This window comes from Physella acuta, unplaced genomic scaffold (genome assembly GCF_028476545.2).
Source record: "Physella acuta isolate Inbredline_101_S28 unplaced genomic scaffold, ASM2847654v3 ptg000795l, whole genome shotgun sequence".
In the NCBI taxonomy this organism is placed as follows: domain Eukaryota; kingdom Metazoa; phylum Mollusca; class Gastropoda; family Physidae; genus Physella; species Physella acuta.
In genome coordinates this window covers 164,992-183,928 of record NW_026732313.1, presented here as the reverse complement: position 1 = coordinate 183,928, position 18,937 = coordinate 164,992, and the positions used below count along the sequence as shown (strand labels likewise).

Here is an 18,937-nt window from a genome sequence, read left to right as displayed (position 1 = left end):
TTGGAGTTGTCTCTCCTAGAAGAGTGGCTGTCCCCAGCTAACGAGCCTCATCTGCCCGAGGGTTCGAACTCGAGACGTTTCGGTTTAGCAACCATGAGCTTTAACGACTCGACCACGCCGACCCCTACACTTTTAGTGACTTCAGAGTTTTAGGTGTATTATGGCCTATAGATCATCAACCCCCAGTTGTTGTTGTTGTTTTTTTACTAAAATAACATCTAATTAGTCTATTTCAAACTTTGTTTCAAGGTTCAAGTTCAAGTTAAAATAAAAAATCGGTTCGGAACAAGGGGTTGAAATTTCGATCGCAAATTGCTTTGCATATAAGTAAGCTTGTGATTATGAAAGCTATTTTTATATTAATTTCATAAACGTCATAATGTACCCCTTATTTTATTGGCTGCATTATTTGTGGTTTTCCTTTTCTCGTGATAGGCTAATCTTCCGTGTTTTGCATAATGTGTCACGTGTCATTCAAATTTGAAATGTGTAGACCTTCACCATTGGTCATTTTTTATTGTTCAAAGTAGCCTACCTTAAGAGTATTCAAACATTTTCACCTTCATTGCACGCTCGGGTTGTTGACAAGAACACAGGTTTATCAAAGGAGTCTTACTCTTCTTAGTCGCTAGAGCTGTGGCATTAGTAACGTCCAGTATTTAGTCAGGTAGGTCTAAAATTGTGGTCAATTAATATTTAGTTTATTGAAATTCTAGTCCTACGTGCTACTTTACGAGGCCTAGATCTACATACTTTTACATTTTTGGCCTACTGTATACTATAGATTTATGTAAAGTAAAAAAATACCTGGATAGATTCAATCTATTAGATTGGCTTATGATAAAATCAAAGTAACCCCGTCTAAGGCTTAAAAGCCTCAGGGTAATTATATTTATATATTTAAATAAATAGTCTATAGCCCAGGCCTATCTATTAATAAGATCTAATATTGATTTCCCAAAGGAAGTGGCCCGGGTCCGTATAACCACGGCATTATTGGCATTAAGTTTGGTCTATAATTACACACTCGTATAAAGTATAGGCCTAACCCCTATTCAAATTTTACCTTTTATGTTTAATTTATTTTTCTTGTGGAATTGCGAGTATTTTGTTGTTTTATTGTGTTAAAGTTAAATAGTTTTGTGGATTTGCTAGTGTTAGGTCCTTCTATTTCTTAATACTCCATATTTAGCTCTACATTAAATATTGAATAAATATCGTAAGACCTGGTGCAGAACGTCGCGCCTGCCAAGTCTCGTAAAATTAAAATTTATGGCTTGGAACCGATTTCCCATCAGTTGATTATGGTACATTTAAAAATAAAAGTATTCATCTAAATTTGTAGTTCGGTCTCGAGAGTTGCTTTGAACATTTGTTTTTATAGGCCTAATTGTTTTTTTTTATAGATTCTATAGGCCTATCTTTTCTAGATTTAGATTATTAAATATAACAATTTTAAACGTAGTTGCTCACCTTTTCTTCTCAGCGCGAGAAAAATACTTACACCGTCTAGCTAGGGTCACTGAGTTCACATTGGATTAGATATAAATAGTGTAGGCAGGGGACCCTCTGAGTAAAAAAACAAAAAAAGGGACTACGCGTCTGTTCTATTCCTGAATCAGTAGGCCCATATATGTATAATTGTATATGTATGTTTGGAACAGCCATTTAAAAACTGACGCTATGTTCACTCTGAGTTGGTTATTCTCTCCCCCACCCCCCTTTCCTCTCCACCAGCATGAGAACGGGGCAGGTGTAGAGCGACATTGTCACACCCAGGTATACGCCGAGTAAGGTAATAGACTTTAAGTGACCGGACAGTGGTGAATAAAGTTGACCCCACCATCCCCGTAATGATCTGTAAGTTCATAATTGGGAAAATTCAATAAAGTAAAGCGGTCAAAACTGACCAGTCGTATATCCCAATGTTGGGAAATTGCGAGACGCGAAAAGCGAAACGGCGAGGCGGGAAATGCGAGAAGATAATGCGAGACATACATGCGGAATCAAGGGTAAATAGCGAAAACGTTTTTTTCATGCTTTTTTTCATCTTTATTTATTTAAATTATTTTTTTAAATTTTAAAATAAACAAGCAGGTAGCCATAAACAATTCTAATAAGTGTAATTTATATTTTATTAAAAGTAGGCCTAATTTTAATTACAAACAAAATTTACAAAATCTTCTGAAACAGTCCTAGCACAACTCAAACACACCTCTGACACCATCTTTCACACATAGTACATCTAACCCAGTTCATTTGACTCCCATTTATACATTTTTCTTTGGTTACTTCTTCCAATCCACATTCACAACATGTCACATTCTCATCACAGTTGACCTCCCCGTTCATCCCACACACAACACTGGCGGCGGATATATAATACAAAATTTCTATGCAACAATAGAAAATATGTTAGCGGCGGCAGCGAGTTCGGGCACGGTGATCTTCAAAGACAGTAAATCAGGCGGCCTCAGTGTTCAACACAAAAGACAGAAGTTGATCTATCGTCCGCGGTATTTCCATCGGTTTCGAACAAGGTGGTATTTTAAGTCGTCACAAAAGATGGGGGGAGTTGACAAATCATCAGTATGTCTAGCGACGGAAAAATCATAAGTTTTAACAATGTAAACGAAACGTCTTTGAAGTCTGCACCAAATACCATGTAAATCGGGTGCGGTAAATTTTTCGCAGAAATCTTCGCATTTTAACACCATCCAGCGTAAGTATCGGGTTGTGGTAATATGCGAGACAAAGTCACGTGACCGACCGTTTTCGCGCCCTTCTCGCATTTTCCCGCCTCGCAATTTCGTAATTTATGTGAAAAACAAAGGGTAATTTTCAAAAAAGTTCTGACTCTCTTTACACCTGGCTAAATTTTTGTATGTTCTTCCATAAAGTAAAGTGCTCAGCCGTATGGGAAAACTGACGGTCAGACTCGATGTGGGCTAAAAAGTGACCGCGAGTGAAATTCACCTGAGCAATATATATCGAAATTAATTATGCTCGACGACCCCCAAAACGTCGCAAAATGGCTGTTAGATCTGATCAGATGTCATTTTTCTTATACAGAGCAATATTTTGAGAGAAAAGTAAACTAAGACTGTCATTCAGTCTATGAACAAGAGAGGAAATTTTTCAAAGTGACAAAATTTAGCTTTCTTGAGTTATCCATGCGGGTGGCACGGGTTATAGGCACATTGTGTCGATTATTATTTTTTCAATTTACGTCTTTTTGAATGTGGGGTCTGGTTATTTGTGATAAGTGACAGACGTGATTTCATTTATTGGATTAAAAAAATTTCTACCCCATCTCCTCCATGTTTATTTTTTTTCTTATTTTGACTAAACTCGTTATTTATATTTATTACATTTTGGTTTAATCTTTACATCCTTTTATTGAATATAGTCATTAGTTCATTTTGACTAATTTAATATAAGATTAGATTAAAACCACAGACTTTTTGTAAGAGTTTTTAAAAAGTTGATATGATAATAGATAATGGTTCTTTTATTTTATTTAGAGGAAACAATGAGCCAAGAAAAAAGAAGTAATTTTGACACCATAGAACTGGAACATATTTCCAACCTTTTAAAACTATATTGGTCAAGCACCAACAAACAAACTGGTGGACAAGGTGAAAAACTTGACTATTGCTACAAATATGCAGGAGGGTGTTCTTGGTGCTTTGGTAGCATAACATCCAGTGAGGCTGCCAAGTATTTAAGCAGCAAATGTCATAGTGAAACAGAACCCAGTTCACCCTTGAAGAAAGTCACTGGTCCACTTGAGACCATTGAACCTATAAAACTTGCAAGTCTGCTCTTAGCTTATAACAACAGTCTGACTGGAGCTCTTCTGAAAAAAAGTTGTGTACATGATAACAAGGTAATGTATTGAATTTTTTAATTGTTTAATCAATGTAACTTTAAGGGGTCATGGCTGCAGAAGAGCTCAAACAACATGGCAGATGATGCTCAATAGCCGGGAACAGCGAGCCATCTACAAAAATTTGACACTCGTGTTTAAAGCAATAGGCTTTCATACCATGGGACTACACTTCTCATGAGAGGGAGGTGCAGGTTTTATTACCTTGTTTGGAAACTACTATAAATGAATTTTTAGTAAATGGATATGATGATATTCCAAATTTAAGACAGCTAGTGGTAATCTATGACGTCGATGTTTTGTGTGTTGTGCTTGTATTAAGGATGGAGATAGGTTATTTAATTTAAAGCAGCTAACATAAGAAATCTGGTTTCATCAAACACATGACTATGTTCAATCTTGATTTTATAACAATCACGCATATCAGCAGGAAACCCAATCCAACAATGTATTTTACAAAATGGGATTTATTGGAAAAATGTCTTAAATTCATTGGGAATTACATTCCTGTACATCTGTTGATCTCCAATCACCTTTATATTGGGCCTAATTGTTATGGACAAAATATTTAGATGAAATGCTGCAATTTGTATAACCTGTATTTTCTTCTCTCCCTGTATTTTTTTTTACCCATCAATCCCCAATAGCAATTAAAACCTTTTTACCCCTTGTACATTCCGTATGTGCTAGCGGCCGTATCACTATTCTTTAGGAACATCTGCTTCTTATGTTTTTAAAAGAACAGCGAATAAGAATTATGTTTCTAAAAAGTGGTTCTTATGTATATTTAAATACACATTTTTTAATATAAAATCATATTTATATTAGCTTTTCTATTTATAGGACTTTGAAAGATCTCACACTGAAGCTATCTTCAAGCTTAAACACAGAAGAATTGTTCAATTTTATGGGCTCATAAAAAGAGATCAAGAAATTATCTTGTATTTTGAAAATGTCAAGAAGGTAAACTTTTTTATTATTTTTATCATCTTTTTCTAAAAAGATACTTCTAATATTACAACTAAAACATAATGGCTTTTAAAAAAAAGGGTTGGATAGTTTTTAAAATATATATTTACACAATTAAGTATCTTTAGGCCCTTCAGTCCATCACAAAGTTGAAGCAGAGCTTTTTTTATTGTGTGGCCAACCTCACTTTGCTAACAAGAGTTGAGTAGGTGACCTGGTGATGTTTTACACACTAAAACCCAGAATTTGACAGTTTAATTTTTTGGCTAGCTATTTTTTTGTGTCATCATCTTTTCCTGTTTGCCAAGACACATAGGGCAGTAGAGTTCATGTGTGTTGATGATCTCAGCAGCTTCATTTTTTCCTTTTTGTGTCCAAGTCACATGGGGTTGGCAGCCTCCCCATGACAGTCATGCATCTGCCAGCTGCTTCCCTGCTGTGCACCTCCACGTCTTCCATGGCCTTCCTTGTTTTTTTCTTTGAAACATCCAGTTCAGCCATTCCTTCAATGTCAACTGGGTTCATTCTTAGGACATACCCCATCCATCCCGATCTTTTTTCAATTAATTTGGAAACTGCTTCCACTCCCATCTCTCTAATTAATTCATCATTTGAGATAGTGTTAGACCAGTATGCCTTTTATCCTTTGCAAGCACTTAAGTTGAAATTAATCCACTCCAGTGATCTGCTCAGCATACAAGGGGATAATGTGGTCAGCACTATGCCCAACCATCTCCCTAATGTGACTTAAATACACATCAGAGCTGGGCAGTGGCGTGCCTATTTTGATGACCAGTGCCAACTTTAGGGCAGATGCCCATATATATATATATGTATACGTATATACATACACATATGTATATACATACACATACGTATATACGTACACATACCAATATACACACACATACCTATGTACACACACATACCTATGTACACACACATACCTATGTACACACACATACCTATGTACACACACATACCTATGTACACACACATACCTATGTACACACACATACCTATGTACACACACATACCTATGTACACACACATACCTATGTACACACACATACCTATGTACACACACATACCTATGTACACACACATACCTATGTACACACACATACCTATGTACACACACATACCTATGTACACACATACCTATGTACACACACATACCTATGTACACACACATACCTATGTACACACACATACCTATGTACACACACATACCTATATACACACACATACCTATATACATACACATATATATAATATATATTTACTAGCTGACACGTGCTGTAAGCAAATTGTTTTATTTGCTACTTTTCCATAATTTTTTTCTTTTTAAATTGAATATTGTGTGTATAATTACTGTATGGATGCCATTCAAATATGTTATATGAATATGAGCATACTTACTTCAAAGATGCCCCTGCAGTGTATAAAAATAAATATGGAACTAATTACTCTACGAATTTTTTAAAAAGTAGTATAACGAATATGGCCATAAATACTTTACTTTAAAGATGCCCATTTAGTGCATAGGAATTAATGGGTAAAAGTATCCTAAAAGATGCCCCTACACTATACTAAATAAATATCATATACACACTTTAATATAAAGACCACATTTATTGAAGAAACAATGACTATATATATACCAAAGCCCACTTTTTCCATAAAGTTGTGCTATACAGTGATAGACAATTCAGTATTACAATTTGTTTTGGGTGAATTAGTAAATAAATAAATCAGTCAGAAGTCAGTATGGAGGCAGATGAAAACTTATGATGACACAACATACAGCAATATTTTTCAATAACAAAAAAAAAGTTCACCCACATCAGATGCAACCCTCCTCTGCATGCCACTGGAGCTGGGTGGACTCAGGGACGGTGTACTGATTTGAACCCTGTTTTGAATTCGAGACTTTATGGGTTGGACTCTAGCTCTCTGCCACATCATCCTTTATTTCTTTGTGTACCCTCCCATTATAAATAATGTGTGCTTTTCCATTGCAATTAGATTTTTTTAAAAATTCTTTTGACTATCTACCTTTCTGAATAAAAATAACATTGCTCACAACATATATCCTTGTATAAACTGTCTTAATTATCTAGAAATAATGTATACTTATAGATCAGCCATTACCTATTGTATTCTCTAGAATGTTTTTACTTATTTAGGGAACACTCTCTTACTACATCTCAAAACATGGAGTCCCTGATGAACCATCAACAAAACTATTTACCATACAAATATGGGAAGGCATCAATTACTTGTATAGCAATAAAGTTTTGAATCAGGATTTGAGAGGTTTGTTAATGTTTAGCACAGAGAAAATCTGTGTTACTCTCCAATCAAATAATTTATTCTGTCGACCCATCTTAATATAATACTTCATAATTTCAGAAGAACTGAATATAATTTAACAAACCATCTTTCCATGGTATCTTACATGTTTTTTTAACAATACTTTCTAGCTGAACTATTGGCAAACACGATTTTCTTTTTAATCTTTTGAATTTAAATGTTACAGGTAATAATATATTGATGGGAGCTGATAAAAACATAAAAAAACCAGATATTTTCAAAATCTGTCCCCTGGATAATAATAAAAAAAGATGGAAAATGCCATTTTCATGTTCCAAAAGGGAAGTAGAGAGTTTTGATGATGAAACCAAAATTGATATTTGGTAAGTATCAGCAACTCTTTGTAGTCTGTCATGGTGGTGTCAGCATTTTGACAATTAATATTACCATCAAGTAAATCAGGTAATATTATCTTACTAGATCTAGATCTCTAGATCTAAAATCTAAATATACTAATATAGGCCTACATAATTTAATAAGCAGATCTACATATATTTATATATAGACTATATGTAGATCTATATAGTATATATGTTATGTTACCACATCTAAATAATAAATATGTATCAGATCTAAATGTAGATCTAGGTCATGACTAGGTACTCAAAACTGGAAAATATTGGTACTGCTCATTTTCGTTACTTTTTTATACCCAAAACGATAGATTACCAGATCTAGATTTATATATAAACAGCAGCCATTTGTAAAATAAAGTGGCTTCCCCTGAATCTTCCGCTGTATACCGCGTTTACAATTACGACATGTATACTATACATTTCCAGAACACAAAGCCCGCCAAAATATTTTTATCTGGAACAATTTTCTCCACAGAACATGTATACTTTAGCGTTCACACTTACAGAACATGTTATAGAACATTTTATTTAACAAGCTTGACCTTTGGCATGGAGCGTCTGCTATATAGGCCTAGACAAATAAAATAAAGAGTAATCAAAGTAAAAAAAAAACCCACGTAGATAGTGGACACACAGCTTTATTTTTTAAAAAGGAAAATAGTGTAAAATTTAACAATGAATTATATAAAAATTAGAGAACATGCAAGATTTTATAAATTTTATTGGAGTGCCAGCAAATGTAGTTAAAAAGTTTTTATAAATATAATGCTGTGTATAATAGCACGGGTCGTAGACATTATTCACATGTTATTACCCCTCCCTCCCACCCGCAGTACAATCACCCCTTCCCACCCCAACCCTATGGTAGCCATTTCTCCAACTTTTTTGCTTGTCTATATCCTTCAGAAACAGCTTCGGATAAACAGGGCTAAATATTTGTTTGCTGAAAGGCTCGATTTCTTCGAACACTAACACCTGCCAAGTTAATTAAACGTATTTACAACTATGAGTCTATTATTAAGAAAAAAGTAGATCTACTTTTTAAAGTAGGGCCTATGTGACACTCATTCCTTCTCACCCCTTCGTTTTTTATGTTAATTATGTCCCGTTCTAAACCTATATAATTAGCCTATGACTTTATCTGCCTGTTTTCATAGTCAGTTGATCATGTGTGATCTCACGGGTACATTCTGGTGGATCTATAGATTTATTCATGTCAGACGGAAACTGAAAATATGTTGATACACTTAAAACAAAATATTGGTCAAGGAAAAATTTGAGATACATTTGGTTAAATTATATTTTTAAATAATTATTATTTTCGTAATTAATACCTAAACTGGTTTAAAGGCAAAATTGTAATGCCTTGGACATTACATTTGTTTTATTAAAACGTGTTCGGGATTTAATTAAAGAAATAATAAGTAATTATAAAAAGATAATTTTTATTAGGGCCTAGTGAAGTTATAAATTATGAAATCGTGGGCTTAAAAACTAAAGATCAGTAGTAGGCCTATAGGGTCCAGGGCCTAGCTTCTTTAATTTTGCTATCAGCTGAGACCTAGGGCCTAGGATGCGCCTAACTACTTTTCGACGCATGCGCACTAATCTGAAAATTCAGAACATGTACTATGTTTTCGCTCAGCGAACGAAGACAAAAAAGACCCAGAACACAAAAAGGGGCGTGGTTTTGTGTACTGCGACTCAGATGTTCCATATACTCGTAACATGTTTAGTATACACTTTAGTAGGTCAAGTCTAGTGTACATGTCATAAGTGTAAACGCGGTGTAAGTTTAACAAAATAAAACTTAAATAAGATGGCTGCTATAGTAAATAAATGAGCATGGTTGCATCTGATGAAAACATCGCTACTGAAAGTATGAATTATAAGTTAGATTTCAGATTTTGTAACTTGGTATACTTACCCTTTATCAATTTTAAAAGCATAGCATGCTGATTGTGAACAAATATAGATCTAGTCATAAAACACAGAAATAAAAAGTTACAATCATAACAATGCGATGTGCCACACTCGGGTCACACCCACTCAAGATTTTACGTACCCAAAACGATAGATTACCAATATTTATTCCATTAATCAAGTTCAGTGGAGTGTGCAACAGGCTGACCTGACTTTGGAATTTTTTTCATTAATAATGAATTTGCACAGAAAATTAATATATGCCAAATTGTCAACAAAATACCTAAGGGTGATTTCATGTACCTGTCTTAAACGATAGATTACCGAAAATACATGTTTTTTAAAGCTCGAATGAGTAAAAAAATCATTATTTCTCAAATTTTCTCTGGAAATTGAATTTTTTCCGAAATTTACTAAAAAAATTTTACTAAAAATTCTAGATCTAGAATCTAAATACATATTAGGCCTAGATTGTCCATTTTCTATATATTTATATAAATGCGAAACTATCTTTACAATACCAAACATTACAATACCAAACATGGCGCGAATGGCAAAGCGTGATGAAGAAACAATGTAGGCCTAGCCTACTTCTTGTTCGCCGACGCGATCACGAAATTAACTTCAAAGAAAATATAGATCTAGATGTCTAAGTGTAAGCCCTGACATGTAAGAATAGAAATAATTTTTTTTACTACACATTAGATCTAGATGTAGATATTAGATCTAGATTCTAGATATAAAATAATACAGTTTGGCCTAAGGTAAACTATCGTTTTTTAGGGATGTAAAATCAGCCGAGACTAGATCTAGATTTCTAGAGATCTAGATGTATCTAAAATTTAGATCTAGTTTTTTTTAATAGACCCAAGCAAGAAAAGTCTCAAAGGTATTCAAGAGGCTAATTAAATATTAAAATCATGTGCTGTATAATTAAAATTAATATGGTTGTAAAATCCTGTTTTTTTTTTTTTTTTTTTCGGACTATATGTGACGTTTTGGTATTTTCGGTAATTCAACACAATTTTTTAAAAGACAAAAGCCTTTTGAAAAGGCAATTTGGTTGTCACGTGACATAGCCTAAATGCAGACATGCCTACCGTCCCTCCAAAATCGGTACTGTTCCGCCTTTTTCACCTAAAAAAAGTAATTTGTTCCGTCATCCCGATTTTGACAGTTCCAATTTTTTTAAATTTAAAAAAAAATTACTAAAGAAAAGTAATAAATCAAATTGAAAAAAAAAGGCAGGGAAAATAAATTATCTCCCTTTGGCAGTTTTAATAAGGTGAAAGGTATGGTTGTTTTATTAAATTGTTTTATAACACTACCCTCTAATTTAGGCGGACTTATGCCCTCTGGCGCCCTTGTATGGTGCGATTAGGCTGCAAATAAACATGTCTGTTTCGGCCCCCAAAGGCTCACATGGGCCGCGGAGCGCCATGTAATACGTTTTATTTTAATAATCAGAAAAATTAACCAAGGTTAGATTATTAACTGGGATGTTTCTTTTTGTCCGTAAAAAATTCCAGTTTCGCCACTTTGCGAATGATGCAATAAGCATCTATTTTTAGATAATCCAAACAGAAATTGAGATCGAACATCTAAGACCATTAGTAACGCTAACATATTGCATCAGTCACACTGATATTTAAAACACGACAAATAATTTTTTTTTACGTGTTAAATAACAAATCCTATTCATTTGTGTCACTTTAGTGAATGACGCAATCTCCATCATTGTTAACAGGATGCTATTTGGCACGATGGCGCCTGTTGGTTGTATGTGGTAGTGTGATCGATAGGGGGGCTCCTGAGAGGCTCCCTCTACGTCTGACACATGGGCGGTCACCGAAGTGTCTTCTACCATATTATTTCGGTGAATGATTAATGTACACTCAATGCTTTAATGTCGTAGTGTAGGTAAACCAGTGTCCTGATATTTATGATCCAAGCGCAGGCATTGTTTACATTTAAATAACTCACTTTAAGAAAAGAAGGTCACGCGTCTAGGACTAGGAACATATGATTGGTAACGCGTTAGTGAAATCCTTCTAATATATGTCGTCAAACTTTCTTCTATCACCCCGGCAACGTTAGTGTATGTATATATGTATATTACCAGATCTAAATATATATTTTATCAAATCTAAATAATAATCATTAAAAAAGTTTTAAAAAACCCACGTTTTCTGATTGAACTAAAAAGTAGAAAATAAACGCTATACATCACAATAATGCAAGCGATCACTCTACTATAAGCGATCAATTGCAATTGCATATTCTATGGTCATCCAAAAGAAAGCTTCCCTGAAAATTTCAGCGCGCTAGCTAACTGGGAAGTGCCAGAAATTTCGATCGCAAGATTTGAGTGGAAAGACAGAGAAAGAAAGTTAAAGAAAACGTGGGAAAATATATGTTATTAATCAAACTATATTTTACTAGGTCCATTGAAATAACTGGGTCAACTGGGCATTCTGGGGAATTCAGTGCACAAGATGTGTATGACTTGCCGGCAAAAGCTCGATCTAACTTGCCTAATTTGGCATCATCAAAAGTAATAGAGAATTCTGAAGAAATTCCTTTTGCAGAATGGTTATTGCAAAATAATCAATTTATAACTGGTAAACAATAATTTTTACAAAATATTTTCATGAATATATGTATTCAAATTAGATTTTGGTACTGACACATTTAAAATTTTCTTTAAATTATTTAGTAAAATTCTTACATGCTTAATTTTACTGACTGCAGATATATAATTGATCTTTCATTAGTACAATTTCTGTGTTCATTGTAATGTTAGTGTTGAGATTTTCCTGCTCTGGCTGATACACAATATTCCTGACCATCTCATTATTGACATTGCAGATGAGCAACACTTGGAAATGTCAAAGACTGCCTTGCCATCTGCTGCTACAGCTGTTGGAGGGCTGGAGGAGGTAATTAAAGAGGAAATTTAATTCTTAAATTGAACTTTGTTGTACTAGACCATAATGAGTCCGTACATTAGCATTGTGGACTTGTTAAAACTTGTATTTGTTATAGACAAAGTTATAGAAAATATATCTTTAAACTTAAAGGTATTTTACAGTCAAATACTTCAACTATTTGTATCTATGATGTTAGCTACCTCTTTTCCTAAGGCAATATTTTTGTATTGAAAACATTCTTTTTAATACAATCTTTTTCAGGTAGACATTACTCAAGATGAAAATAAATGTATCTTAAACCATTTTGCTGAAATTTTGAAACTATACTGGTCAATTATTAACAAAGTATCTGGTGGACAAGATGTGATTCTAAAAAATTACCACGAGGATGAGGTGGAAGCTTCTACGTGGTTTGACAAAATAAAATCAAGTGAAGTGATTGATAGTTGCACCATCAAGCATAGTGAAGTATTGAAAAAATTAACTGTTCCATTGGAGGTGAATGAATTAATTAAAATTGCAAGTGTGCTCTTAGCATACAACAACAGTCTGGTGGTGGATCTGAGTGCTGTTGCTTGTGTAGAGGATGTAGAGGTAAAGCTATGTAACTTTTTTTTTACATTCTGTGATAAATATTTGAATTGTTGGTATGACTTAATTTTTCCCTGAACTACATTTATTTTCTTAACCATTAATGTCCCGTAACGCCCGCTGCCGCCCGACACCGTTAATGTCCCGTAACGCCCGCTGCCGCCCGCTTAAAATACACATAGAAAAATTAAATTTGTTTCATTAAAATTTGGCCTACAAATCCTAATTTTTAACTAAACAGGAAGTCGGATAGTTACAGCGTCCTTTTCCGGTCTTATAATTTCAATGGCGCTTTTGAAAGATAAAAAATAATAGTTTTTTTCTATCTCGAAATTTTAGACTCATCTGTCCTTTTTTTAGTAGATTTAATATTAAAAATAAAATAAAATAATGCCTCTAAACGTATCTAGGCATGTATTTTATGAATTATTTATCTTAAACATAACCAAATTGATATTTAACTGTTAAATTCGATGCATAGTTGTTTAGACAAAAATAAATAAAGTTGACTACCGAAAATGACCTGTTTTCAATTTTCTCCGACATTTTTTATTTTTTTTACTGTACTTTTACCGAATACAATATATTCTATTTAATACTGTTGGAAAGCCAGGTTTATTCTTAACATTAAGCAGTAGTTTTTATCTTAATTTTCAATTTCATTTAGACAAAAACAAATATTTTGTGAAACTATTCACTTGATCATACAGAGTTATGCCCCTTACATTGGGCCGTCATGGGTGGAGTTTTGGTAGAATGAATGGGACATTAATGGTTAAATAACTTCACTAAACTAGAGTTTCTTCTGCTAACTAGATGTTCATCTTATTAGGGCTCTGATCTATTTTTAAAGTTTTGTGACAACAGTTGTCTCTGAATGTTAAATAAAATAGTATTAAAAAGTTAATGAGCAGCTTCTGAGGCCTAGTGGTGTAGCGCTAGACAATTAAGCCGAAAGTCTTAAGTCTGTGTTCAAGTAAGTACATCGTCCCTGAATCCACCCAGCTCTGATGAATACCTATTATGTTAGGGAAACAAATGCTGCTGTGCATAGTGCTGACCACATTATCCCGTTGTACATCAAGGTCATTGAAACAGATTAACTCTACTTCATCTGTCCCATGGCCACAGACGGTAAAAGATAATTATCTGAGAAAGAGTTAGATTAAATTATAAATCTGTAAAAAAAAGTTTCCAATTCTGAGTCAATGTTATTTTGGTAAAATAATTAAAAACATAATCATATAAAAATTGTTTACATTTGGCAATTCTTTAATAATCTATTAATTGATTGAGGGATGTTTTTTTATGAGAGAGATTTTGTAGCTAAAAAAGAGAAGTTTAAAAAAGGCACAAATAAACACCTTATTAGGGTTATAACTCATTACTTGACATTGTGCATCAAAACATAGTTAACTTGAATGGTAAATGGTCATATTAGATATGAAAAGATGTCTGTGTAGTCACATCGGCCAATTTCTTCTAATTCCTTGACACATGACTTATAATTAAATACCTAAACAGATATGTTAATAGTTTTTACCTCTGGTATATACAAGTGAGCAACAATTTTATCTGTTATTAAAACTATCAATAAAATATTACAGCAGGAGCACAGTACTAGAAAGAACTTATCAGCCCTTGTAGAGAAAATGTCCAGAGCTATTGAAACTTTTCTGGCCTTCATCCCATGGGACTACACCTCCTGTGAGAGGGAGATGCAGGATTTATTACCTTCTTTGGAAGTTGCACTAAAAGAATTTTCAGTATCAGTGGACACTGGCAATCTTGAAAATGTACCCTTTGAGCAACAAATGGTAATTTATGACATTGACATTTTGTGTGCAGTGCTTGGCTTAAGAGTGGAATTAGCCAGTCGCTTGAAGAAGATACAAACAGAATTATGGTTTCACCAAGACGAGTTATACTACATTTTAAAATGGATAAAAAGCTTTGAGCGAAACATGTTCCAACCAAATGACGTATTTTACAACATGGGGTTTACTGAAAAAAAGTCCAAGTTCATTTCAAATAACATTCCTGCACATCTGTTTGATCTCCAATCACCTTTATATTGGGCTGAATCTTACATTGAAAGCATGTTCCGATGTCATCCTCTTTTATCTGATTCCAATGATTTCCCTTACAAATCATTACATAATGATTACCCTTATGCACCGGAAAACATTCCATTTAGAGCGTTAATAAACTTCAGAAAACCAAGGCTACCTGGAACGGCGGAAATAAATATTATCAATGTATCGGACAAATCAAGTCAAGATATTCAAAACTCCATTGACAGTTACTTGCTCCAAAACTCCAGAAACAGGCATAGTCTGTTGTTTCATGGGACTGACCATGTATCTGCAGTCTCTGTTTTAGAGCAAGGAATAAGGGTTAAAGATGGTCATGCAGCACAGGACTTTACAAATAAAGAAGGTTTTTACCTGTCCTATTCTTACCACGAAGCCAAAGATTGGGCCATAAAAGGTGGCAATGATCCTGCTGTGATTGTGTTTAATATACCGCAGATGTTGCTTGTGGAGGCTGACAACAATGGGCGTGACTTGACACCTGATACCCCAGAAAACAGGAGAGAGTGGGAAGAAACAATCAAGTATTGTCGAAGTGGTTATAATGGAGATGAGCCTTCAAGGTTTAGAACGTACTCCTTCATTAAGGGACACATGTGTTGTAATCCGCAAGATGTAAAGAGAGGACACACCCCTGCAAAGCATTCACCGCCCAAACTGCAGTTGTGTGTAAAAAAGAAGCGATATGCTCAAGTATTTGGAAGTACCAGCCACATTTTGTGTGCCGTATTCTACAAAAAATCTTAAAATAAATCCATTTACATTAATAAATTGTATTTCCTTCATGCATTTTTTGTGTGGTAGTTCTCCATAGTTTTTTGAATTAGCTTTCATATTAAACAAATTTTATGCAATAATACGCTAAAAAATAGATGCTAAAAAATAGATGCGTATCATGAATAAGGTAATTCATTTAGTGTAAAATATGCTTTATAGTCCATGGACAGTTTTTTTTGCTCTTAAAATTTACAAATGCATTTTTTCTAAAAACTAGGCCTACAGCACAATGCTGTATTTAATAAATAAATTTTTATTTAAAAAAAACCCATCAGATAGTAATTATTTTTAGCTATGTAGTTTAATAAAAAACATGTTTAATAAAATTACTCTAAAGTTATTCAATTAAAAAGATTTTTTAATTTTTTTTATACATACAACATTGTGAAACTTATGTGAGTCAACATATAATTTAACTGAAAATGATAAGTATAATACTGTTAATTTACTAATAGTTATTGTATTTATTTTGATATAGTTTTATAAATATTATTGATTGAAAATTGTAACTGTAATAAAATTGTAATAGGTACTGATTTAAAATAAAATATACATTGAGATCTGTAAATGTAGAATATGGTTATGCATTTTTTCTTGAATGCAGAGTATTGTAAATGCTTAATTTGTCACTTCTATAAAAAAAATTAAAATAAGAGTCTAACTACAAATCCAACTTTTACATCATTTAGCTCAATAAACAAAGACATAATATATCAAGTTATGTTACAAAAGTATAAACTTGTATGTCAGTGTATAGGCAGAATTTATATATATATTTATATAGCAAAGGTTACATTGTGCAGTGAAAATATAACAACACGGGGGCGTCACTAGGTTTAGCGTCACACGGTGCGAGATCCCACTTTGTTAAACCCTTTCCCTCCAACAAATTTACAGTTGTTCCCAGAGTTTCTTCCAGGCATCTTTTCGAGGGGGGGGGGAGGCTACCTCCCGAAAAAATTCTACCGACCCCCCCCCCCCCCCCCACCCCCAACGAAATGGAATTTATATAGTAAATATATACTTTTACCAGTGTGCGCCCCCCACCTCCTGGGGAAAAAGTCTGAACTAAACAATAAACAATGGCGCCTAGAAATACGTATATCATTTAGTATCTACATAACATATTAGCCATGGATATATGGTCGGTCACAGTTTTAAGATCGAAGTTTGTATAATATAAACTCTTTTATAGCCGATGGCAATTTCTTTTAAAATTGATTTAAATTAATTTCCAAAAAGGCGCCACTATACTGATAGTGTTGTGACCTCGACGGTACCACGGGTATCAAATGACAGACCAGGACGGACAAGCGGGAAGATGACCGCAGGGTGCAGCCCTAAGACGCTGACACGCGGCTGACACCATAGGTTGACCGTGGCCTGATCCCCAAGGCCAAGACAAACTATATATGACAAGGGATGGAAAGCCCGGGGACGACTGACTCGGATGACGTGTTGTGTGCTCGTGTGCCACTGTAGAAATAAACATTTACATATTTACATAAGCGGCTTTTGTCTTGGTACACCCTTAATGTTGTTGGTTTACGACCCTATCACTACCACTCACAACAGATAGCATCCCATGTTTCACATCGCATACTTCTGATATATATATATATATGTTACGGTCAAAGCCCGAAGTCGGCCAATGCTAGGATTGGCCGGCCAATCCGCGCATTGGCTAATATTGCCTCCCATAGGTCGGTCAAAGTCCGAAACTTTGCTTGATTTCGGCCTTTGGCCGGCCAATCCGCAGACTGGCCATGGTAGACCGGCCAAAGTCTTAATTAGAAGATCATCTGGCTAGGGACGACCGGCCAAAGTCCGAATTAGAAGATCATGAGCAGATTTTTTTTTTTTTTTGCCGTAAGGATCATGAAATTAAGTCTTTATTGATTATCAATTAAATAAAGTAAATGACAGAAACATTCAAATTTTTTATTGTACTATAGTCTCAATCTAACAATATCATCATTTGTTACAACAAGTTGAACTTTTATGGCATTTAGAATTACATAGCAGCTTTTTATTTTTACACTTGCAGCGATTTGTTGTGCTCTTAGTTGTGCAATTGCAGCGAGTGTAGCCTTGGCTCCAGTCAATGATTGTGAAGATGCGATGGTTCGTAGTGATTTTTCCTTAGTGCCAACTGACGACAATAAGAGCAGTTTTTCGTGAAGAATTGAAAACTCACTTCTAGCATACAGTTGTTTTAGAACACCATGTTCCGTTCCTAATTTATAGAAACCACCCTCGACGCTCATGACAACTGCAATCACGCTTCGGGGATCACCGTGACCTCTGTCAACATCTGGAAAACGGATGCGTACATTGTCACCCACTTCACCATCTTTAAACGTCGAGGGCGGTTTTTACAAATTAGGAACGGAACATGGTGTTCTAAAAGAACTGTATGCTAGAAGTGAGTTCAATTCTTCACGAAAAACTGCTCTTATTGTCGTCAGTTGGCACTGAGGAAAAATCACTACGAACCATCGCATCTTTACAATCATTGACTGGGGGCCAAGGCTACACTCGCTGCAATTGCACAACCAAGTGCACAACAAATCGCTGCAAGTGTAAAAATAACAAGCTGCTATGTAATTCTAAATGCCATAAAAGTTCAACTTGTTGTAACAAATGATAATATTGCTTGATTGAAACTATAGTACAATAAAAAATGTGAATGTTTCTGTCATTTACTTTAATTAATAATCAATAAAGACTTAATTTCATGATCCTACCGGCATAAAAAAAAAAAAAAATCTGCTCATGATCTTCTAATTAAGACTTTGGCCGGTCCACCATGGCCAGTCCGCGGACTGGCCGGCCAAAGGCCGAAATGAAGCAAAGTTTCGGACTTTGACCGACCTATGGGAGGCGATATTGGCCAATGCGCGGATTGGCCGGCCAATCCTAGCATTGGCCGACTAACTCAATACACGCAAACCGTCTAACTCCGAAAATGTAAATTTTTCAGGAGAGACAAAAAAGTGATTATTTCATTGTTGATCGGTCTAAAACAATTTT

The 18,937-nt window shown here is 34.5% G+C and overlaps 1 protein-coding gene across 1 annotated transcript; it reads left to right on the top strand.

The window, feature by feature from the left end:
• Window positions 1-579: 579 nt before the first annotated feature.
• On the top strand, window positions 580-16,421 carry LOC131951053 (uncharacterized). The gene is made up of 9 exons (XM_059313321.1): window positions 580-667; window positions 3,525-3,889; window positions 4,733-4,852; window positions 7,048-7,177; window positions 7,401-7,557; window positions 11,956-12,134; window positions 12,382-12,452; window positions 12,705-13,037; window positions 14,642-16,421. The coding sequence occupies exons 2-9, from the start codon at window positions 3,533-3,535 to the stop codon at window positions 15,872-15,874; spliced, it is 2,580 nt and encodes an 859-aa protein (XP_059169304.1). The 5' UTR covers window positions 580-667; window positions 3,525-3,532; the 3' UTR covers window positions 15,875-16,421.
• Window positions 16,422-18,937: the final 2,516 nt, after the last annotated feature.

Excerpts from the sequence above, each read along its gene's own strand:
- LOC131951053 (XM_059313321.1), top strand. The coding sequence starts at position 3,533 with ATGAGCCAAGAAAAAAGAAGTAATTTTGACACCATAGAACTGGAACAT. Across the intron at positions 7,178-7,400 it reads TTTGAATCAGGATTTGAGAG|GTAATAATATATTGATGGGA; the intron begins GTTTGTTAATGT and ends TAAATGTTACAG. Across the intron at positions 13,038-14,641 it reads CTTGTGTAGAGGATGTAGAG|CAGGAGCACAGTACTAGAAA; the intron begins GTAAAGCTATGT and ends AAAATATTACAG.